This window comes from Ambystoma mexicanum, chromosome 1q, assembly GCF_040938575.1.
Source record: "Ambystoma mexicanum isolate Mex_15411 chromosome 1q, UKY_AmexF1_1, whole genome shotgun sequence".
Taxonomy (NCBI): Eukaryota; Metazoa; Chordata; class Amphibia; order Caudata; family Ambystomatidae; genus Ambystoma; species Ambystoma mexicanum.
Genome location: NC_090922.1, coordinates 638,517,344 through 638,542,503, shown reverse-complemented (window position 1 = coordinate 638,542,503; position 25,160 = coordinate 638,517,344). Strand labels below are relative to the sequence as shown.

Genomic DNA, 25,160 nt, shown 5'->3' with positions numbered 1-25,160 from the left:
TGGGCTGGCACCCACAAAGAATTCTGCCTTCCTATTCAGGTCAAAGCAAACCATGGTATATTTTGCTGTAAGCATGTTCTTGATCTCGAAGTCGCTATATTCCAGGGCGGTCCATTATCATATGCAGTCCGTCTTTGTGAGATTCCGAAGGGGCTCAGACAGGGTGGCCAGGTTACATATGAATCTTCCGCAGTATGTGACCATGGCCCTCATTACGACCCTGGCGGAATTCGGAAAACGATGGCGGAAATGCAATACCGCCATCGAATAGCGCTCGGTGCGACTATGACCCGTCACCGCAAAGTACGATGCCATTAGCGACACCGTAGTGAACGCCAACGCTAACTGCACCAAGCACGCGCGCGCGCGCCATGCCAAACCGTAAACACCACCATGGCGCAACGGTACGCCAATTCCGACCCCAGCGGACATGTACCTAACGCCATCAAGCATGGCGGAATGCACCATTCCGCCATGGTGAGAAGTACGGCATCGCGAATCAACCGTAAACGGCCCCACTGACTGCCCGTACACCGCTCCCTGCCCACAAAGTACAACTCCCCGTAGGTGCAACGAAGCCACAATGCAACCAGTGAAATGCACAAGTCACCCATGCATGCCAACGAACAAATGAACCTCAAGAGGGGCCAATGGGAGCTGCAGGGCACAGATGGCACGAATACAGAAGCCATCCCAATGGACATGACCACAGTCCCCCACCAAGAAACGCACGCAAACACAGGCACCTGTGACCAGCAATATTCAGAAAATCACAACATTCCACCAGTCCACCTGGCTGACCGGCATCTGTCACACAAAACCCAATCCCCCGCCCCTGAGCATGACAACATTCAAACTGTCATATTGGCAGCCCCCATCCCTGACCTCACGGGCTTCGTAGGCAAACGCGCCCAGTACAGGACCACGCAACAAAACTCCGAAGCTGGAACCCAATGCAGATCCCCTCACAATACATCGCTCCCCAAATAGGAATATGCCACATCACTTGCAAAGAAGAACGCTACACGGCCCATATCAGAATAGAATTTTAATGCACATCAATATCACCAAGCCCATACAGCCATCAGGCCATGAACTCCAAAACACATTTCACCATTGTGGGCTGCATCCGCAAGAAATGACCAGCCACTACTTGTGTGACGCCCTGTTCCCTCATGGTACACAGAGCCACATTCACGTACGAAAAGGCAACATGGAAGCGCACAGAACCGCAGGGCCGTCCCAATGGGGAGGCACTAGTCCAGCTGAAAGGCCGAAATGTTGCTCCGAGCCACCAGTACTGCGTAAGGGCATGTGGCCCATTGGCGATCGTCCCATAAGATCGTAATGCTGCTCCACTGATTAACACGAAGCAACAGGTGTCGGGAGTAAAACCCATCTGCAGGAGTGGCATACAGATGGCAGTGGCAAAAGGGGAGGAGATACCTGTCAACCAAAAGAAAAGAAACAGAATAGAATGGCCATCAGAACTACATTCGAACAACTCACTTCAATGATCACACTAGATCCACAGCCATATGCATGCAAGCCCACTCCAAAGGATCATCACCACCCCAAAACCACTTGCGAATCATAACTATCTATATCGAGGTGAAAACACCATCACAAACGAGTGTACCTGTGCATGCGTCTGTGAAAACAGAATCCTTCAGATGGGATTGGTAACGTGCATGGACACAAGTGTCTGAAGGCGCGTCGAGACAGGGAGGGCTCAACAAGGCCAGATAGACGATGGTCCCACTATGGCAGCCCTGCATCACATAGCGCAGGGGGGGCGGACAGATCCCAAGAAGCCCTGTACATGGCAAACTCTGTATCAAATCACCTGCCCATGCATCCATTCATCATTCCCTCATCCCGTAATGAAAACGCCTGAATATTTACTCACATAACATTAGAAATATCCATTGAGTCTGTGCGTTATGCAGCCTGCAAAATCCACAGTGCCCCAGCACGTAATTCCAGTCTAGTGAAGTAACATGTATTTGGGAACGTCCTGCCTTATCGTCCACTACGCAATTGCGCATCCCATACTATTCATATCAATCATAGCATTCTCGCCATGGCCCCTGTCCCAAGGACATTGAACAATAGAACGTTATATTTGCAGTCAGACCTGTGGGCATCTCCTCGCCGCTAGCTGAAAACCGAAAGCGCCGCCCTTCGAATTCCTCATTTGCAACATCACGTCGAAGAGGCATCTGTGGCCGTTTGAAAACACTAATTAATCCATCGAGTGCGGCTGTGTGTGAAAATGGCAACTGCCTTCACCCACGAATGGGACGCCCCGCCCGTCGTTGCAACTCGGTACAGTGATGAATGAGGGCCCACCGTTACTCGAGTACTACGTTCCACTGACCCTTCACAACTCTGTTCGCGACTGCACAGATAGTATGTGAAACAATGGGACCACAGCAGAATGAACATATCAACCAATGTTACACGGCCATCGGGTACAAATACAAGATTGCAATAGCAAGATGCCATTCCACGAATTGCAGCGTTGTGCGCGGGACGTGCTCGGCCAAAGGGGAGAGCAGTTTGCACAGGTGGAATGAATCACCACAGGTGGAGGCCATTCAGCCTGGAAACACATAAATTGCACAGCCAGTCTCCTCCCACAACCACACCGAAATGCTACCGGCAGGACTCGCGATGTTGGCCCTGGGGGACCTGATAGCACTGCAAGTACTCCAACTCCAAGAAGAAGACGAACACCAACTACAACCGGCCGCACGGAGGAGACGCAGGAGGAGGAGGAGGCCAAGGCAGGGCCAGCAAGGGCCGCCAGCACAGCCACTACCACCACGCAGGCAGCCCGCAATCCCACGCCTCCGAGCACATCCGTTCAACTTCACTGATGAGCAGATCCACACCCTCTACCGTCTGGACCGGGACACCATAACCGCCATTGTGGACATGACACAGGCTGACCTTGTCAGCATGATAGATAGCCCAACCGCCATCCCACCCCTACTGAAGGTGGTGTCTGTACTCCACTTCCTGGCCACAGGCACCTACCAGCACACAGTCGGACAGTTGCATGGCATTTCTCAGCCACTGTTCTCACGGACACTATTGCAAGTGCTCGATGCCCTCCTGAAGCACGCAGACGACTACATCTCCCTACCACGCTCGGAGCTGGAAATTACCAACACAAAAGTGGGATTCCATGCACTTGCCGGCATACCGGGTTGCATTGGTGCCATCGACTGCACCCATGTGGAATTGGTCGTCCCACATGCCATGGAGGCCCAGTACCGCAACCGAAAACAATTTCATTCTCTGAATGTACAAATGGTGTGTGACTCCAACAGGATCATTACACATTGTTGTGCCCGATTCCCTGGATCAACCCATGATTCTATGGTCTTGAGGAACTCTACAATACCACGCTACATGGAGCGACACGCAGGGAACAGATCCTGGCTACTCGGTGAGTCTCATTTCATGCATGATGATGTGGGGTATGTGATTCGGCAATGACCTGGCAGGAAGGGGGCGGGGGGGGGTGTGCGTACGTAGCAATGGCATTCCACATCATACGTTTATCGTCCACATACAGGTGATGCTGGATATCCACTGAAGAGATGGCTCCTCACACCAGTCCGGAACCCACAGAACCAGCATGAGGAGGACTACAACCATGCCCACTCACGTACCCGTGTAGTCATAGAACAGGCATTCGGCCTACTGAAGACTCGTTTCCGCTGCCTCAGCAGGTCTGGCGGGGCACTCCTGTACCGCCATGAGAAGGTTGCAAAGATGGTGATGGCATGTGTCATGCTCCACAACATGTGCGTACGTAGAAATGTGCCCATGCCCCCTGACGCAGAACTGCAAGCACCTGAAGATGGTCATGATGAGGGTGGGGATGTGGCAGCACCTCAAGGAGTCTGCGAGGCACCGGAGGCCCGTGACATTCGTCAGCATCTCATTGATGTATGCTTCTAGCACTCACGCCTGGTGGCTGATACATGGACACGGGACTCGTGGCACTGTGTGTGTCTGGGACATGCACAATATGGACTGTACGCCTATGATGGCCTCGTACACAAAGATCAATGTCCACACATCTCATTGGTTGATCGTGCACTTTTTATGGCATATGTGATATCATGTTGTACACCCTATCGACCCGCCACCCAAGTGAGCCCAACACACCCCCTCCACCCTCCCACCTCCCCCCCGAACACCAGTGTCCAAAGATGCTCATCGTCAGTGGGCAGTCGCTATTGCAAGCCCCCTCTGCGGGTATCAGGGGCACCCCTGCCTGTGGAGCGCAGGTTCCTCCCAGATCTACGTTGGGGGCTGCCCTGGACGGAACTTGCAACGGATGATGTCTCTGCCTGCTCACGTCCATGCATGTCCCTAAGGGTTTGCGAGAGCTCAGTGAGCACACGGCGCACTGCGGCAAGTTCACCACATATGTCTTTGGACGTCGCATGCAGTTCCCCCCTCAGGCTCTCGGTGCTTCTCTCCATTTGGACTCTCAGGCTCTCGGTGCTACTCTCCATTTGTGCCCTTAGTGTCTCTGTACCTCTCTCCATTTCTGCCCTAAGTGTCTCAGTTGATGTTTCTATGTCTGCCTTAGTGCCCCCACATTCATCGGCATGGTCCTTGAGGAGCGTGGCCAGTTGCTGCTGTTGCACTATTAACTGGTCGAGGGACTGTTGCCTCTGCTGGGCCATGGCCATTTGCGGGGGTGTCACAGAGGGGCTGTTGTCCTCATGTTGCCCTGCCACAGGGCTTGTGGGGGATGGCCAGTCGTCGTCTTGTGGGTGCCCCTGCGTGGTATCCTCATGTAGTACGGGATGGGACAGACAGGGGGATTGGGACAGGTCATGGATGGATCTGACTTCGACATCCCCGTCTTCTGTGTCGGAGCATGCTGCCATCAATGGGGTGTCACCTATGGTGCTGCTGCCACCGGAGGCAGTGCCTTCTGTGGCATCCGTTGGGGGGACCTGTGGTGGTGGTGTTGTGGGCATGCTGGCTGCTGGGGTGCCTGTTGATGTTCCCTCCTCTGTGCTGCCACCTGATTTGTGCTGCTGCCGTGTCTTGATGCGTGCAGCTGAGGTGGAGGGTCTTTGGCCGTTGGTCTTGGCCCTCTTTGCAGGTGTGCTGGTAGGGGTGTCCTGCAGCTCGTCGTTTGGATCGGACCCTGTGGTGGAGTAAAGGAGGGCGAGGGTTATTGGTGGGTCTGTGGGAATTGGAATGGCATTGTATCACATGCATTGGGGTGGTACCTGAGGGTGATTTGGGTCGGGGCCTTGGAGGTGCTTCCATTTGTGTGTGGAGTGAGGGTGCAGTTGTTTGGCAGCCTGCAGTTAGGGTGTGCCTGCTGCACGTGTAGTGCGTGTTTTAGGGGTTTTTAATTATTTATGTATTTATTGTGGGTTTTAACGTGCGCTATCAGGACGATGTGTGTGGACGTTCTCCTGGACATGTGTTTCTGTTGCACTATGGGGACACATGGTGCTTCACATGGATGGACTTTGTGGTTTTGGCATTGTTTCATTAGGCCCACCTACCTGATTCTTCGGATGTCTGCACTCCTTTCTCCATCCCTCCGACTCCCTCTATGCTCTCCATTCCGATGGTGGAGGCACAGATTTCTTCCCAGGGGGTCAGCTTGATGGGTGATTCCGACCCTCCCCCGGTGGCTGTGGCAATGTTGCGGTTGGCAGAGAGTATGCTGCGGACGCGTATCCGCAGGTCGTCCCATCGCTTACGGCATTGCTGTGGGGTGCGGGGTGCGGTCCCCACCGCACTTACCCGCTGTGCCACCAGAGCCCATATGGCCTTCTTGTTTGCGAGTGCCGTCCTGGTCATTTGCGTGGAGAAGACGACGGCAGCATTCTCCTGGAGGGTCTCTGTTAGCACGGTGAGTTCCTCACGGGAGAAGTGGACCTGCCGCTTGCGGTCGCACGCTTTCTTCGCTACTTTTCCCATTTTTCTTGGTTTCGCTAGGGTGGATGACGGGTTGGGTTGTGTCTCAGGGTAGTGATTTTAGTGGTTGTGTGGTTTTAGTGGTTTTATAGGTGTACGGCGGGTTGTTTCCCGTTCCGGGCCCGTGTTTTAACTTCCGTTTCCGTATATTTCCGGTCACCGTACTTTACGGTAGGCGCACACTGCGGTGTCCGCTGTGATGGGTGGCGGTATTGCACCTAGGGCGCCGTACGGCGGCGGTGTGGGCCGTTTTGGGTTCATTTCCGCCATCGCGGACTTTGCACTTCCGCCATGCCGTGGTGCTCGTGCCCGATGGGTCGGAATGGGCCGCACTTTGCTCCTTCTTGCAATGGCGGAAACGCTATTTACGCTGTGGCCGTCCGGTCAGTCACTTTCCGCCAGGGTCGTAATGAGGGCCCATATCAAGAAAGCTGCATACCTCAGAAGCGTTGGAAGGGGGCCCTGCCTCCTGGATGTCTTTTACTTTTGCAGGGTCGGGAGAAATCCTGTTTTCCTGAAAGACAAACTCAAAGAATTTGATCTTCTTTTGCAAGAACGGGCATCTGTCCTCATGCAGTGTGAGTCCCAACTGCCGGATGCTTTCCAGTATGTTCCCGAGCCTTTCTAAATATTCTTGTTCAGAGCTCGAGTAGCCTATGATGCCAGTGCTCTGTGGATCGTATTCTGATACACCTCAGAGGCCGAAGAAATGCCAAAGTTGAGGCGCTTGTATCTATGCAGCAATCAGTGTGTGGTAAACGTGGTAATGTAGCATAAGGCTGGGTCAACAACAGATGGTGATAGCTTGCTCTTAAGTCCAGTTTTGAGAATAATTTTGTCCCCTGTAGATCAGCTAGAATGTCATCAAGCGTTGGGGTGATGTGTCTTTCCCTTATTATTGCTCGAATTGGGAGACGCATATCCACACATATGTGAATGGATTCTGGTTGTTTGTGTTTGCTGTCGATTACAGTTGGGTAAACCCATGAGGTTGGCCCTTCTACTTCTTCGATAATGTCCTTGTTGGCTAGGTTCTCGAGTTCTTTATCGACTATTTCCCTCAGGTGGAACGGCACCCGCCTGTGCTTCAACGCTGTTGGCTGTACAGTTGGATCGATGTGAAGGCGGACTGAATTTCCTGTGAACTATGCGTGTGAATAAATCTGCATATCGAGCCAGCAGGGATTGAATGTCTTGTATGTATACACCGAAGGCAAAGTTCACGATGTGCAAAGCCTCTGCTGTGGCACACCCTAGTAATGTCACTTTGCTCACCTTGATGACAAAGAATCTTGCTCTGATAGTGGTGTCCTCATGTCGAACAGGTGCTATTAAGACACCCTCCAGTGTCAGTGCCACCTTCCCCCCAAATGTATATATCCGTACCTGCTTCTTTCTTAGGGGTGGAGCATCTGTCAATCTGCAGTAATGTTTGTCTGCCATGACGCTTACGGACGCCCCAGTGTCAATCAACATGTGATGCTGGGAGTTGCAGATGTGGATGTTACACTTCGGCTGGCATTGTTTTTAGGCCTTCATCTCAGACATGCTGGAAATAAAGAACACGTCTTCTTCATCTGTCTCCTCTACAGACTGCTCTTTATCCCGGGTTGGTTTTTCGACTAGTGAAACCCTCTGCGTCTGCCTTTGAGATGGCTGTCTTGAGCCAGCTTGTCGTCCCAAATGTGTCAACGGAGCTGGCGCATGGCAGACCCGGACGAAATGGTTTGTTAGCCCACATCTCACACAGATGTGACCCTTGCCGGCCGGGCATTCGTTAGAGTGGGGCAGGTCACAGACACATTTGGGACATGGAGTTACTTCATTTCCTCGCCCCTCCTTCTTGTTCCATGGCAGACGCTTATCTTTTCTGTGAAACTGCTGTCGTCCTAAAGTGCAGGCTTCTTCCAGGATGGTCGACTTCATGGTGGCACACATCTTGTGTGCTCTGGCATCTGCCAACTCGTGGGAATGTCCAAGCACTAGGATGCAGCCTAGGGTTATACCCGGTTTTCGCAAGTATTTGTCATCTTAGTTTAAAGGATGAACATCCCCGGATTAGCTGTTGACGCATCTCATGTTCTTCATCTAGCCATGAACATGTCGAGGCCATTTGCTGCAGTCTGCTATGATGGGCGTCAAGGGATTCCCCTTCTTTCTGTAGAGCGGTCCTCACAAGGAATCTCTCATAGTCCAGATTTGCCATGGGTGCGAAGTTTTCTTGGACTGCCTTCTTGGCTGCATTGAGTGCCCGTCAGCAAGTCGTAGAGTCTCGAAAATGTTGCAAATAGCAGGACCAGCCGAGTAAACCATAACTGATCTTTTTGTGTCATTGTTGTCTTCCCCTGTCGCTGCTAAGAACATCTCTAGGTGCTTTACACAGGTGGACCACCTGCGGCCCAGGGCTGATGGGGCTCCAGAGACCTCAAATTATTGCAGGGGTGTGAGGTACTTGGATGGGTGTTGCACCCTGGCCCCCACAGGGGGCGCCTCCGGCATCATTTGTCATTGTAGAGCGCTGAATATGGTATGATTGCGAGCAAAAACAGTACTGTTAGCCTGGCCGTGACTCCTGCTGTGCTTTGGCAGGATAGCTGGCACCCATCACTCTCCACATACATGGGCTTTGGGAGGCAGGACGTACAAGCACTGCATGCAAGAGGTGCAACTCTTGCGTAGACACTGCATTGTCGAACTGTCCCTGCTCAGTGGCACAGTGCAGGTCACTGTGCACAGTTGGTCACCCTGTGTCTAGAGGTAGGACACACAAGCACTCCCAGTGGGAGCTGCAACCCTTGTCTTGAATACCTGGAGTAGTTCTCAACTGTTCCTTATTTATTTTGCCTATTTATTTATTTATTTAGACCGATGGTGTGTCCATGTTCAAGATGCATCCCCAAACTTGTGAGCTGCACTTGCTCATCCATGCCCTGCAGGTGCGCACTGGAAGCGGGGGCAGTTGGGAACTTTTTGTGCTCCTTTTCCGTTTTATCTCTTTACACGCACTCAGTCTCATGATCGTGTGGGGGGAACCGAGGTGCGCACACGTGTTGTCACACCGCTGGTGGCCCAGGAACATCAGGGGCCAAGTGCCCCGCAAGGTTGGGCTTGTAGGCAACACTGCATGCAGCCGACGCCGAGGCTGGAACGAGGAACTCCGCCAGCGTATGTCTCGCACATGCAGCAAGGAATATCTTTCGGGAAGGCAGTGGGTTCACAACCACGCAGAATGGTTGTCGCTAGTGTGGTGGGGTACAACCTCGTCCAGATGAGGCCTACCCCTCTGATAAAGGACAAAACGGAGACAGTGTCGCTGGTTGCAAGGGTCCCTTTGTTCACTACTCAAGTGACATGGTCGGCCTCTCTTTATTCACTTTGCCTCGTGACCTAACATGTCACAATATGCCTAAAGGGCACAGACCATAGTGGGTAGTTGTGCAATATTCCTTCACAACTCCAACCATAAAAACACTTAATACCAGACACGGTAAGAGACAAAAACAGGAAGATTAACCCCAAGAGAATGTTCCACAGCCTATGGTTAATATTTGCAAACAGTCCATGGAATTCCCAGCAGGGAAAACAAAGTCTCAGTCTCTGGAAAATGATATACAGTGACAGGCGACCACTCACCAGCTGGGTCTTGCTCTTTCCCTGGAAACAATCAATCTCGGAGCAGGGAATGCTCGTTGCCTGTCCTTTGGACATCTCTGGCACCCAGATTCCCTTCCTCTCAGGATCGTGGAACTCTTACAAAACAACATACAGGTTTCAGCTGGTGGATGTATGTACAATCACCGGGTATAGAAACCACCTGTATTGGTCGCCTGTGGTTTTAAGACTGCAACAACACAGTCACCCATCCTCCTGACTAAGAGCCCAGGGACCACCTGGCAAGGCCGATCAATGGGAACATTATCTGTCTATCTTCCCTTTCTACAGACCTTCCCATTCCTAGTCTAACTTCACTTTCTATCAGGGAACGGGCTAGGCAGAGATCAGGCACTAAATTACATAGCCATCAAAATGTCAATCTTAACTTTGACAATTTCTTCAGCTCCCTTTGTGCCTGACCAGGTTAAGGGTGCCTCTTTCTCTACTACCATCCATATTTGCCTGGCTAACCTGGTGGGGCTCATCAAGAATATTGCAGCTTCTTCCGGGCTGGTTGACCCTTGCTCTGTGAAAACAATCTAGAATAACTTTCTCATCCTCACACCTGCCTGTAAAGCCTTGGCCAAAACCTTCAAAGAAACTGGTCTCGTTCCTCAAGCTCTGAAGAAGACTTGTATATTACCTCTTCTTTAGAAAGCAAATGCTGATCCTAACACCCCACAATCTACTCTCCTAATTCCAATGCAGTGTTTAATGGCAACATTGTAGAAAATGTGGCTGTACACCAACTGCTTGGGGTCAACAAGCATCATGGCCTTCTGCTTGACCACCAATGAGTTTTTAGGCCTGTCAGAGGAATGGAATCTGCGTTGTTCTTCATGAGAATTGGGATATTTATGACATTGAATGCCATCTCCCCTTTAATCTGCATCCTCTTTGACCTCTTGGTGGCATTTGACCCGCGTAACAACAAGACCCTCCTTTGTTGCCTCTAGACATCCTATGAGATTTCTTTTCTGGCTTCCGACTGATATCATCCTCTTGTCTGGCAGGTAAATTCAGGTCAGGTCAGTCCCCTTTCTCTCAAAGTCTGCCACAAAAATATATGGAGTCCCACAATGCTCCTTCTTGTCGCCATGGATTTTCAATGACTACATGAATCCTCTTGTTGACCTCATCACCCCACACACAGCCATTTGCCCAACCTATGTGGGTGATCTGCAGATTCCATTGTGCCGGATCTGCATCTGGTCTCCATCATACTCAGATTGTCTTCTCCAGATTCAGGACGGGATTGTTGACAAGACCCTCTACTTGAAGCCAAGGAGACTGGGAATAGCTACTTTGGGAATTCAGCATCCATTGCACAAGTTTAAAACACTACAAAAGAAAATGGATCCCATGGAAAAAGAGAACAGGAAACAATTCCTAAACCCATTTCCATTGCAGGCGATTCTAATAGTAGCTGGGAGGCTGGGAATCCGACAGCGTGAGTCCCAGTAATTATCAATGGAAGGTTGGAATGGTGGGATGTGGCAGTGGGGGGAGGCATGTGGGGAGCCAAAAGCAAAGCTGGCTAGGGAGGTTTGGAGCAGCGATGTGACAGGAGTGCGGGTAGAAGAATTGTGGCATCCAATGGATCGGGTTGGTGGAAAGGTGGGCCAATACTTTGAGGTAAAGCTCTCATGAGAAACCTGATTAGCTGGGATGCTCTCCATCTGACATCAGACCCATGGTGTTAAATCATGTTAAGAGTTTGTATACTGCACCAGTCACCACCGTATGGTCTAACAAGGACTAGGCTCGTCCAGAGAGAGGTGCGCTGTGTCACGGCTAGGGGTATCCAGACCTTGGTCTGCAAGAGAATAGAAAAGGGAAACAGTAGTGCGGAGAGGGCAACGGGGTTGAAAGTTTGAACTCACATAAAAGATCAGTACTTCACTGTATTGGCCTTACCACAACTTCTCTTAGTTCTAGTGTTGTAACATCCCAGCACTCGAACTTAGCCTGAATGGCCTAATGGCCACTAAAGTTGCAGGATCGCATGACCCTGCTTACACCTTACTGCCAAAGCTCCCTACAGGTATTGACTGTAACATTAAAGGTTTAATGCCTGCGACTTACTCCAGCCATCATAGAAAATTGAACGTATTCCTTTTAATATTGAAGCCTCAGCCCTGGTACTGATTCAGATGATGAAGTGGATTGTCACAACACCTCATTTTTAGAGGAGAATTATTCTTCACATTCGTCCCTGATTTAGAAATGACACACCTTATACTGGTTCTAATTATGCTGACTGTAGTAAATACCACAAAAATAACAAGACGACGTGTGGATCAGTGGCATTGCACCCTCAATGCACTTCTTAAAATGTTTTTAGTAGTATGCATGCTATTGAAGTGACCAAAATTCAGGTTAAGGTAGCTTGTAACTGTGTTAAAATCACAAAGGCGATGTTCCCTACATTTATTTTCTATAGTGTTTGCATATGCCAAGTAGCATTGACTAACAGTGCATATGTTAAAAAATGCACCATCCTTTGTGGCCTGGCCAGGTTGGCACAAGGTTGCAGGTGCATGGCGTTTCTCTAGAGTCTAGAGTTGGATCCGAAACCATTGGCTCTCCAGATGCTCAGGACTACAACCTCCCTTTAGACATAGCCAAATGGCGAGGGATCATAGGAGTCATAGTCCAAAATAACCAGAGCGCTCAGGTTGCAGATACTTGAATGTCATGCAATTTGCAAATGTTTACAAGGCCAGAGCTGTGCTTTAAGGTTGGATGGTTCAAAATGTAGGGCAACGATTTCAGGCAGGTGTGATGGCTGGATTTGTGATGTCTATGCATCTGCGTTCCTTATTAAAGTCCTTTTCTTGGGGGCATTTGATGGTTTAACATTTTGAATACAAAGTAGCTAAGAAAGCTTTTAGCTGGCTCGCATTTTGGTAGTATGTCTAAACGCCAGATGCCGAGATTGGATTAAACTGGCTGTTTACGCATTGCGCAGTGGGATTATGGCAGCCTGCTCTTCATTCGTTATGGTACCTGATACATCTTTTGTTGTTGTTTGCAGGTGGGGGTATGGATCAGTTTCACCGTCATGACCCAGTGCGTTCCAGGTGGGTAAGACGATGCTTCCTGTTTGGCTGATCATTCTCGACGTGGGTGGGGCACTGAGGTCAACCGATGGCTCCCTAACAAACCCCCCTCTTTCTCTCTCTCTTTACAGTTGGATTGTTTACATTAATCGGTTTCATTCAGATGACTATTTGGGCCAAGAAGAAACACTCCACTTATCTGAAAGAGTTCGGGAATTACCCGAGTTTTCGGACGCGGATTGTCCCATTCCTGCTGTAGGACTGCATAAGGCATTCAGGATGCGAGACAGACAATCCTACCACAACGTTGCTTTAAAAATTCTCAATGAGGAGCATAACAGCAAAAATACGATCTTTTATGCAGGGCTAAAGAACAAAATCTCTTTGCCCACTGTGGGATGGGCCGCTGTAACGTGAATTAAATGAGTCATGGCTCTGGGTAAATGCAGAGACCTATAATTTAATGCTGCATTTTCTATTCCCAGCAGTAGACATTTTTATTGCATCGCCCAGAGGAACAGGTGTGTGAATAAGAAGGAAAAGCAGCCAATGTCAAGCGAAATCCAAGATTGCCAAACTTCCTAGTCTTCTTGCACTAGTGCCGAATGGTGACACACTTTCAACATGAATAAATAAAATGTATGATTTTTATTGAAAAAAGCATGGTGTTAGAGTTGCATTTTGTACAATCCAGAAAACTGATTATTGGCACGTATGGGAGAAGATGGGACGGGGGAGCAGAGAGGAATCATTTAATATATAATAAAAGGCCAGATGTATGCTTGTCCGATGAATTCATGCGCAGTAGAGACTGCCCGCTTCGCCTGTTGTCACCGCTAGAGGGAGCTGTTGCCTTAGGAATATATAGTGGTCCTACACTGTGAATGAAAACCTGCTGTATCATCTTCCCTAGGATATATAGTGGGCCTACTGTGTTGATGAAAACCTAAAAAATATTTAATTTCTTTGAACATGAATTACAATCAAATATCCGCAGAATACAATGACACTCTGAAAATGTCTTTCCTCGCGCACTTTGGCCTGTGTTTACAGGCTTTCACACTAGTTTAATACATATGAGAAATAGAGTAGCTATTGATATAATGTAAAGAAAACTACAGGCTAGCGGTAGAAGGGAAGTGAGGAACACATGGAGTGGAGACACACTATGGCAGAGAGTGAAGGAGTTATAACAAAGTTAGCAGTTTAGGAAAGCCTATGGTGATTAAGTGCATACGGAGCATACATCAGGGACGTACACAGGGTGTAAATGCACTATATAAATACAGGCCCGGGCATTCACACATTTAAAACCTACTTCGAAATGTAATGATTGCTGCAGCAGAGTGAAGTGTATACATCAAATAATGCCAAATGGGAGAGCACAAGGTTATTTGCTGGCGTCCCAAAGGTGCAGGTCCACCCACCCTGGATGACATCTCACTGAGACCGGAAGCCAAGAACCAGAGTGAAAGTTGAGCAAGCTTTGAAATGGCCTCAGCATCACTGCCAGGAGTTCAGCAGCAGCAGCAGCCCCATCTATGACACAAACTCAGCTTTCCTCAGTTGATTCATTCACAACTGTTGTGTCTCCCTTTTCTGGGAGTCCAGGGATTCCATCACTTGGGCACATGCAGCTCAGCTCTCAAGCTCTGCGCTTGTCCCCAGGCATGAAGCTCCTGTACCATTCTACTTCCTGGGGTCAGTTTCAATGGGTATCTGCCATGCTTAATGTTTCATTGCTCTAGACTCCCCTTCTTTTGAGTATTGAGACTCTATGCTGGCTCCTTCGGTTGGAATGTTTATCTGCTCACCCTTCTGCCTGAGCACCCAAACCGGACAAATCCCCCACTCTGCAGAGCGACCAGAACATGCAAGTAGCTTGTTATCATCTTTGCATCACTTTCAACCAACTGCCTTCAAGATGGACCATCATTCCCATCTGCTTCCCAACATCCCCTACCTAGTTACGCTCGGTTGGGCAACTGCATGCCAGGTTTGCAAAGCGGATGAAGTGTGAGTATGTGTATCCTGGCCTGTCTCTGTAATGGAAGGAAGGGGGGTGTTAGGGTATGTCCTTCAGGTTTCCCTGTCTCCCTGCATGCCTGGCTGAGTGAGGTCATCTGTAGAACATTGAGTGAGTGCTGGAATGCTGTGGGATGATTGAGTGTTCTGAGTGGTCCACATGAGCCAGTTGGAAGAATGCAGCCTGGGTGGTGGTAGCCCGTGGGCTCACCTGAGCTTCCTTGTAACTCCTAATGAGCCTATGTACCTGATGACAACTGATCTGAAGAAGTAAAAGAATAAAGAAACATGATGATGTTACCTGTTGCCTCCTCAGTGATTTACATGTGCAACAACCTGCTCTAATGCTAGCCAAGAGATTGCAACTGTCCAACCATTTGGCAAAGTGATTCACAAAGAGATAGAATCCTTCAAAATAGTCACATTCGTGGGGGATTTTTCATTATTATCCACCTTCATTTTTGTAGTGCACAGAGATCCAGGATTTCCTGATGTCTAAAATTATTAAAAATGATCAGAGTCAAGACCTCATCACCACTGTTCCAATCCAGTCCTCCTTTACATTTATATCATACCCCACTCACGCCCCCAGTCTTCTCTACCCAATTAGCCTGTGATGCCATCTACAAGTCCATCCCATATGGGACTACTAATGAGCAAAGCTCCCACAACCTCTTCATGGCGCTCAGTTCTCCCCTTCCCAACCTTAGTGCCAAATACTTTGGACTTAAGCTTCTCGCATGCATATTCACCCTTTGACGTTAGCCTACACTAAACAAACACGTTTTCAGCAATTTCTGAGCAGTTGTTGTCCCTCCTGTTTTAATGGCTTTCCTGACTCCACAATTGTTGCCCTTATGGCACTGGCCACCAGACAGCCTTGCAGGTGATTCCACCACTCAGTTGCTGTAGACAGGTGGGCGGTTGCTAACCGTCGGGGCGCATGAATTAACACACCATGCAATAATATATTTTGCAAGCTGACATAAAACACACCAGATTAATCCAGAATTAATGTTTTACTGGAAATGTATGATTTAGATTATGCTGGCAAGAAGTCATTTATATGATGGGAAGGTAATACAGTGTGAAAGTGGGATATGAAAATATTGACCTATATTCCAGTCAAGCGGCTGAGCTATGATAGAAGCTTTCAAGAACTGAAGTATTACTTAAAAAATATATGTTCACTGCAAAACTCGGGTGTTGGCAATCTTGAATCTCTACAGGATAGTAAGTACAGTCCTCTCTCGAGAGGTGAAAAGAGTGGTCAAGTTTAACAAATCCTCCCTAACACATAGTTGCCATGCCATTCACCTCCTCAGAGGTATCCTTCCTTTTCTCTCCTTCCCCCAGAAGCTCACTGTCTCCAGAGCTCTGGTTCTCTCTAGGCTGGACTACTGTAACAGCCTCTATCTAAATCTTCCTGCCTCTACTCTCTGCCCTTTGCAACTCATCCAGAACAGGACTGCGAGACTTGTCCTTGGCCTCAAGCCCAGGGACCGTATCTCTCCAGGACTGAAATCACTACATTGGCTCCCAGTGGCTGTGAGGATTAAGTTCAAAACCCTCTGCATTGTCCACAAGGCCTTCTGGGGCCTTGGGCCAAAATACCTGCAACTCTCTCTTCCTAAATATATTCCTTCTCGAGCCCTTCGCTCATCCACCTCCAACTACCTCAGGGTCAGCCGCTTCTCCAAGCAACGAGCTGGTGGTAGATCTCTCGCCGCAGCAGGGGGCCTCCCTCTGGAACAGCCTTCCTGCCTCCCTGAAACTTGAGGAGAACCATCTCCGGTTCCGGAAGCACCTCAAAACTTTCCTCTCTGCCTCTGCTTTCTCTCCCTCTCTCCCCTGCTAAAATCACTGAACCTGCACTAAATCTGCAACTGGGCCACTCACCGATCTCATGTCCTGGTCCAGCCACTCTTCCTTGCACTGCCTACCTGCACTACGGGACTGTCTCTGTATCCTACAGCCCCTTCTCCCGGCACTTACCTTGCACTCGCCACCAACTGGCCCTATTATTTATCTTCTATTCTATTAACCATGTACCGCACTTTCCTTGCACTTGCCACCAGCTGGCCCTATTATTTATCTTGTATTCTACTAACCATGTACTGCACTTCCCCTCTCCCCTTCCCCTGCACTTTTTCCCAGTCCCCCTACCCTTGCACTTGCACGATCTGAATGACACCTGGCCTAGTAGGATCATTGTCTGTCTCCCTTTGCCCCCCCCCATCCTGCCTCGTCGCGCCTTGAAACACTTGTGTATATGCGCGTTACAAATGCCATATCATACATCATAGTTCCACACACCCTCCACTCCCTACACTATCTGAGACTGCTATGATTGTGAAACGCAACGTTGCTTCTCATAGCTATGTCCACGTTCAATAAATACCATAATAATAATAATAATAACATTAATAATAATAATGATAATAGTAATAGCAATAATTTAAAACACAAATCCACACCTGGTAAGAAATGTTCGGTTTATGAAAATTACTTCTAATCCTGAAATAGAGATTTGGACTTTTAAAGAAAAGCCTCTTAGAGTTGCGTCCTTTAAGAGGCCGTTTCATTATTTGTCATGTTGAATAGTTCATCTGACAAATGTCAGGTAGGCTCTGTCAATGGAGGAATGCCCTGAATGAGGTTGAGGGCTGAGGCCAGCATAATTACAGAGCATTGGGAAACTATTCTATATTGATACCTTAATTATGTGCATGGAGCACAGTAAAGTTCTTCAAAGGAGAACTGAAAAGTGTGTTATAATAATTAATTAATATTTGAAGGGCAGTTAGGAAATTACGTGAATAAGGTTCTCCTGCAAAACACGAAAACAACACAAGGGTCAGCGGAGAATCATTTTTTAATGGGAAATATGTTTTCAAGAAAAAACCTTTTTAATAGCAATTTATGAGCAGCGGGGGATTACACGTGCATCATTGTGTTACAATAATGATCTTTGATTTTGACGGGCATGTCCAATAATCTCCAGCTCTTCCTCATTCACTTTCCCCTCCTGATATCAATACACTCTATGTATGCAGGGTGTAAGGTGAATGATCAAAGAACCTGAGTTGTGACAGTCATGGAATCCATTGCGGAAGCTCTGCTCCACTCCTTCTTTAATGTTACCGCATTCTATATAGCATGTGCCGCTCAGAGTACTTAGGTTGCTAACGTCGCCCTACTTAGTGATCGCAGTTGCTAATGTCACCTTTAAATTCTTTGACTCTATCGTCCCTGCCATTCTCCACTCCAGAACCTGGTAACAACTTTTGATACTCTGGAATGCACTCCTCATCCCCATCATCTACAATTTGTGGGGTTTAGTTTCCAGACTTTCTCACATTAGTTTGAATTGAATCTGTGAAAGAGATTCTGTTCCCCTTTCTGAGATCCTCAATTTCTTTATTCAGGTAGAGAGGCAAAATGCCCCATTCACTGCTCTTTGTTTTTTAACGTTTACATCTTCCAACCGGGTAAGCTCCTGAAATCTTTGCGAGACAGTTTCCTCATTTGCGCCAATGACCAGGCTCGGACTGGCCTATAGGGCAATAGGCCCATGGTCGAACCAAAAACGCTAAATGCTTGTGTGGGCCTGTTTTTTGGCCATTGTGGGCCAGTTTGATGAGTTACTTCAATATGCGGCTAATAGTTTTGACCAGTGTTGCTGAATACATTTTCTTTAAAATGCACAATTGCATCACATTTTATCAAAGAACTCGTGCTTGGGTACTATTCAAACCACGTCACAAAAGGAATGAATTCCCATTTGCAACTGTGGGGCACTTTTGTCGCTGGTGCCCGAGACAATTTTATGCATCAGTCCGACCCTGCCAATGGCAGCCATTTTGTCAGATGCTTCCTTAGCAACTACTCTTTTCACTTAAGGCACATCTCTAGCATGTGGAGCATGATGGAATCCTGGATGAGTTATCCTATTATGTCTGACTTTGGGCTCCCCTAGAACTCTCTTATTCTCGGCTCGTATTGCTCAAATCCTGTGATCTTTAACCTCAACATATTCTCTCTAAACAGAGTGAAACTCTGAGAATATCTGCCTGGCCCCCTGAAGTCCAAATCAGAGGGATTAATTCGACCAACAGTTTCAATCCTAAATACCTAGATAACAGGCATCTTGCACCGTAACGCCCTGGGCCACTTGGTGTGCGATAAAGCAGTAAATGTAAATCTAGAATGAAACACTTCCTCACCCACTCTCACCCTTTGGTCCAGTGTCCAGGACAGGACAGGACTTAATCCCACACAGGGTGGACTATTGTAACGCACATTTGAAAGGAACCGACTCCAATATCCTTGAAATACAGCAAATGCTGTAAACTTAAAGAGCCAGCCTTGTTAGTGCCTCTTGAGGTCTGGGGGCCTATTTGTTCCTTATGATTCAAGCCCTCCACTGGCTCCTAGCTCACCAGAGATGGTAAGTCAAAGCATTCATTCTTGGTTTCAAGGTGCGGTGAAGAAAAGCCACAGAATCTCTCTCTAAACTCATCACCCTCCACAAGGCAATGCACCTTAAGCTTGATCGTCAACAGGCCCCTTCAGATATGCACCTATTTGAGAAACCAGATCCACAGTGAGACTTGCAACTGGATAAACACACTCCCATTGCAACTCTGCAGCACCTCCAAACTTTGTAACTTTTCTAAACTTCTGAAAAATGCGATCCTTTTTCAAAGCTTCCATTAACAACTTTCTGACTACTCCTCTGGTCACCTTGTCTGGTTCCTGATGGCGCTTTGTTATATGCTTGCAGTTTAAAAATGCCCCACATAAACAGGAAATCCTGTTGTGACATATCGGGAAACACCACCTGACCGAGGACTAATCCCAATGGACACACAGACTGATGAATAGACGGCAACTCACATTCCTCACCTAACTTGGCCACCATGGACATGGAGGGTGGAGTCCCTCTTTCATTTCCACAGTGGTGAGTGGTGGGCAGTGAAATGTGGTGCTGTGCAGTGGTCTTGCAACCACGATTAAGGTACGTGTGGGCTGGGAGGTGGGGAGCATGCAGAGAGACGGTGAGAACAGGAAAGCGGCGGGGAGCGGGAGTGAAAAAGGATGGCAAGAACTCTAAACACGATCGTGAGAGTCAGCCCGAGTTTGGAGAAACGTGATTGATGGAAAAAGCTGTAGAGGGTGCTAATAAGAAATCAGGTAGGGAAGACAGGTTGTAAGAGAAAGGGGTGTAATGAAGTAGAAAGTTGGGAAATTAAGTAAGGAAGAAAAAAGAGAATATAGGATGGCGTGAGAGAGTGGCAGCATCTAATGGAATTGACAAGTTCTCGATATTGCCTTCTTCTGGAACCAGAAGTGTGTATTTATCAACTGTAGGTCTTGGCCAGGTTCCCTTGTTGGAGCCACATTAACTCTTAGCATCATTTTGCTGGATTTTACAGGTAATTGCAACATGTTGGTTATTACAGTGCCAATTTACAACTCAGTTTGATGTGAGCGCCTCATTATGAGTCTGGTGGTAACCCTGCCGGTGCTACCAGTGGGGTTCTGTCATGACTCGTAATAACGTACAGGTGCCTGACTTCTCGGTCGCCGTCGTCTCATTACGAGTCCGGCGGCCCGGGAAGTCAGGCGCCGGCAAATTGTTAGTCCCTATTTCCATAGAGTTATATGGGACTCTATGGGAGTGGGGACACAGGAGCACGGGCACCGTTAGCAACGCTGCCGGTGCTCCCGTGAAGAGTCTGCCTACCGTGGCCGCAGTGCCCGGCAGGGTCAGACCTGTCGGGTACAGCAGCCACGGCAGGCAGACAGAAAGCTTGCCGACCTGAAACAAGGGTGCCGGTGGGCTTACTGGCACCCTTGTTTCAGACTTGCAAACTCCTAATGAGGCCAAATGTGTAATGAATTGTCGACATTCACTTCTGCTTTCCCTTACGTTGGTCTCACGTTGTGCGTTTTTACATTTTTCTAAGTTCTCCCCTGAACTATTTGATTAATTCCAGCCATAGCACGTGTATTTTGAAGCATTTGCGTTTGGTGTGCTTGTAGGTGTGTGTGTGTTTTATTAGCACTCTCTTGTATTCTTCAGTTTGAGTGCCTGGACTGCTTATCCAAATAGTGTGTGTGTGTTAGGGAGAAAAGTGCAAAGAGGGACCATAGTCTTCTTTGCTGTTTTTTCTTTGAAATGTTGTCCTTGAGGACAACTGGAATAAATGTGTGAATAAATGCACTGTTTTCTCATTTTATGTGAAAATTGCTTTGACGCAACATTTAAAAAGCATAATTTCTGCCCTTCCATCTTTGCTTCTCCAGCACCACAAAGCAGCATGTGTGGACTCTGAAACGGGCGACATGGGCAGAGCTACTGGCAGTGGTGGCAGTACTAGTGAGCGACCCCGGTAGCAGGTGGTGTCAAACTTCTATGAAACACATTGGACTCTAGTACTTATTTATTTTTACAAATTATGCACTGGATAGAAGCAAACACCCAGAAACAGATGACATATTAATGTTAAATGACCAACATCGATTTGCAATCACCTTTCTGTGTGGATGCTTTATTTCATAGAAATCCTACAGCTAAAGGTATGTTTGAGGATGACGCAATCATTGAGCCAACCTCGAAATGTCACGGTTAACATTGTTGTGTGATGGCCACCTAGGCAGTCTGTGGAATCATGAGCAGATCAGGGCATGAAAACCTGATTATTGTAATTCTGTATTAACTCACTGGAACCCTCATGATGTTTTTTTTATCATTTAAAGTTTATTGAAGATTACATTAAACTGATACATATCAAAATAACACCGCTAGGGTACAGACCTGCCATAACATTGCATAGGTATGAACGGTTAAATAACGTAGATGTCCAGTTGTATGTTAAACTGCATGTGTCACTTGCAGAAACAGCAAAAATAAAGAAAAAGAACAAATTGTTAAGGGATCACTGCTGGTACTGAAATAGACAATAACCAAAAGGTGTTTATTTATTTTCTTTATCTTTTGTATTTGTAAAGCGCACTACAGCCCATGGGCATCGAGGCGCTGTTGCAAGCAAATGTCTTATTTACAGCTTTATGGAGGATCACACATGGGTTACAGAGAGCAGAAACTGGGCATAGTGAGCAAGAGAGAGGTACACATGTACAAGAAAAAACAACGAAAATCATACACAGTAAGGTTACAATAGATGTGTGCAGGTTTAAGCGGCAAGGTGGCCAAGCAACGCCAGGAGGCCTTTTATTCAAAAAGCCACGGTTTGATGGCCTTCCTGAAGGCTGTGTGTGACTCAATGCTCCTTTTGTGTGTAGGTAGGGAGTTCCATTGAGACGAAGCGATGAAGGGGAAGCTCGGGCCTCCAGTGCGAGACCTGGAGGTTTTGGGAACAGTGACCCTGTTAGAGTAGGCCGTTCTAGTAGGTCTATCCGAGATGGGTTTAGCAAATCTCTGGGAAAGATACAGGGATGCAGTGTTGTTGAGACATTTGTGTGAGATGGCGAGAGTTTTGAAGGTGTTGCGTTCCTTGACGTGAAACCAGTGGACTTGTTCCTGGTGGCAGAGATATATTCCCTTTTTGATATGCCCGTGGCCGCCCGCAGGGCATTATTCTGTATGCTCTGAAGTTTTCTAATGTTCTTTACTGAGGTGCCAACCAGGAGGGCATTGCAGTAGTCTAGCCTTAATCCAATTACAGCCCTTGCTATGGTGAGGCAGTTCTCTTTGGACAAGAAGGGTCTCACTGCATTGATCAATTTAGCATGATATGATGCCGCGGATGCAATCGCATTGACTTGTCTGCTCATTGTGAGATTGGAGTCTAACAAAACCCCTAATGTTTTGACTGCCTGCAGCACAGGTATAGGAGTACTGTCGATGGTGAAGGAGTTGTATCTTCCGTCCAGTTTCTTTAGCGTTGCCGGGCCCCAATAAGAAGCAGTTCCGTTTTTTCCCTGTTGAGGCAGAGCCAGTTTTCTGCTATCCAGGTTTTTTTTATTTTGGAGTAAATGGAATTTAGTTGGTCCAGGTCAGTGCCATAGTTGCCGGTGAGGGGGATGAGCACATGCGTGTCGTAATGTAGTTGGTATATGATATACCTAGCTCATCCAAGAATAAGGTATTCATGAAAATCAAGTAGAGGGTGGGGGAAATGCAGGAACCCTGCGGGACGCTGCATTTGATAACATCTGGGTTGGCGCATGCTTGGTCCGAAAAGACTTTCATGACTCTGCCCTGGAGAAATGAAACAATCCATTCAGTGGCCTTGGAGGAGAAGTTGGCCGTGGATGATAGGAGGTGGCAAAGGGTGCAATGATCGACCAAATCAAAAGCTACCGATAGGTCGAGTAGTAGGAGGAGGGCTGGTTTGCCAGCATCTCTGAAATCATCAATTTGATTTTTAAGGTCTAGAAGCGCAGTTTGTGTCCCATGTCCTGGGCAGAAGCCTGACTGGCATAGACCAGGGAGGTTACTGGCCTCCAGGAAGTTTTGGACCAGTAGATAAGCTGCTTTGTCTAGTATTTTTAGAAGGAAAGGGACTGTGGTAATGGGCCTGTAGTTCCCAGGGATGGTAGGGTCCAGTACCGGTTTCTTTAGAAGCGGGCGTACCCAGGCTTCTTTACGATATTCCGGCACAGGCCCCGAAGAGAAAGGGGCTAATGTTATTTTAAGGGATGTTATGATGCTAGTGTTGGCATCATAACATCCCTTATGATGTTTTAACACGTAACACACTGTTAGGTTTCTGTCTCTGAAAGAAACCTAGCCTTTGCAAGATAAACTGCTGCTTCACCGAGAATATTGGTGACTATGCTTGCCCACAGGACCCAGGTTGTGCGGTGATTAGTGTATTTTCAAAAGCACTGCAGTGCACAAATGGAGCAAAATACCCCTGAGAAAAATGCCAAATTCGTTTATAACAGAAAAAAACTACATTTGTAGCACTGCTGCCTATGGCGACTTTTAAGATGCATGGAAAATACTCAAAAATCAAAAAAGGAAAATGATAGGTCAATATGGACACAGTTTGCCTATCAAAAAAGGCTGGCCCGTACCATCAAACACTGCATGGGTAATAGAAAGAGCCTTAAAGATGCTACACCTCCGCACTTGGAGACTGTGAGATCTGTGGGCGACCAGGGGGTCATGGTCAGGTCTGCTAGCATCAGTGTGGTGACGGCATTCTGGATTACCTGACAATGACTTATCAGGTAAACGTAGTTGCACAAGTAAAGGTAATTACCATAGTCCAGCCTGAATGTTATGGTAGCTGTGACCAACTTAGCTACCATATGGACACAGTAGTTGATGTGAAAGTAAGGTACTGGCAGGGAAAGGAACTGCTCCAATCAAATTACAGAGCAGGTTCCAACTCAGCCTTCACATTTTACTCTTCAATGTCCTGAATTATGAGAAAAGCTGGTGTTTTTATAATAAACTCCCTTCGGATTGAAGCACAGAAAGAATGTTAGATAATGCGAGCCACTAAATCCATGCCCCCAGGAAAAGTAGAACCCAACTTGAAGTCTTATTGGAGTTTTCATTGTAGAAGTTGAAACCAATGAGGAAAGCAAATCACCCGGAAACACAGTTCCCTGTGTAGGACTCTGAGTCTTCCAGGGGAAATAATTGCAGAGACGACTGAGGCTAGGTCTTCAAGAATTGTCTTTGTAAACGTTTTAACAAAAGCTTATTTTGTGAATTACATGGAGGAACACTCATTAAAAACAGAATACGCTCTTGTTCCTGATGACAACACTGACCTGGTGTGAACCATGCCAAATCTTGTTGTGCATTTGGCCTTGCTTTGGCAGATTATTTTTTCTGTAACAGACCATTTTTGTTTTTCAAGTCTGCTTGTGTGTGAATATAGAACTGCTCAGAACTACTTTCTTTCACCTTTCAGTGCACATTTTGGGCAAGTTCAACAGCCTACATTTCTGAAAGTAACCAAGTTTTCTTTCATATTAAAACTTTGCTAAAATAAAGTACATGCTTAAACCGATTGAGAGAACCAATAAAGATTTCTGCAATGCTTCCATCTCCTCGAGTCCCAGGAAATGGCTTTCATATACACTTTTTATCGCTGACGTGCTTTTCATAAAACCACCATACATCAATGGAAACACATCAAAGCATGATACAAGCACAGTGCACAACCTATGCTCAACTCAACCTGACTGCATCTATTCTCAGAGGACTCGGCTGAGCTCTCTGGAATTAGAGTATACATTCCTAATTGGAGAGCTGACATGAAATATCTTAAGTAAAGCACTTAACTTCAGATAAACACTCGTCCACAATTAAAGATGTAGAACGGTATATTAAGTCATTTAAAAAGAAGGTTGTTGGAACAATCTTGCATTCAACTACAACACATCACTCCATATAGGAGGCATGCACGTGGATGATCACAATCAAATCCTTAGGTATACAAATAAAAGGCAAGA

General features: G+C 47.4%; 1 protein-coding gene across 1 annotated transcript in view; it reads left to right on the top strand.

Annotated features, from left to right (window-relative positions):
• The window catches only part of LOC138521771 (very-long-chain enoyl-CoA reductase-like), a 268,005-nt gene extending 254,656 nt beyond the window's left edge, over positions 1 to 13,349 (top strand). Inside the window, exons 11-12 of the mRNA XM_069634845.1 lie at positions 12,665 to 12,710; positions 12,821 to 13,349. Coding sequence (XP_069490946.1) covers positions 12,665 to 12,710; positions 12,821 to 12,948 — 174 coding nt within the window. The 3' untranslated portion in view covers positions 12,949 to 13,349. The remainder of the gene's footprint in view (positions 1 to 12,664; positions 12,711 to 12,820) is intronic.
• The last annotated feature ends 11,811 nt before the right edge of the window (positions 13,350 to 25,160 follow it).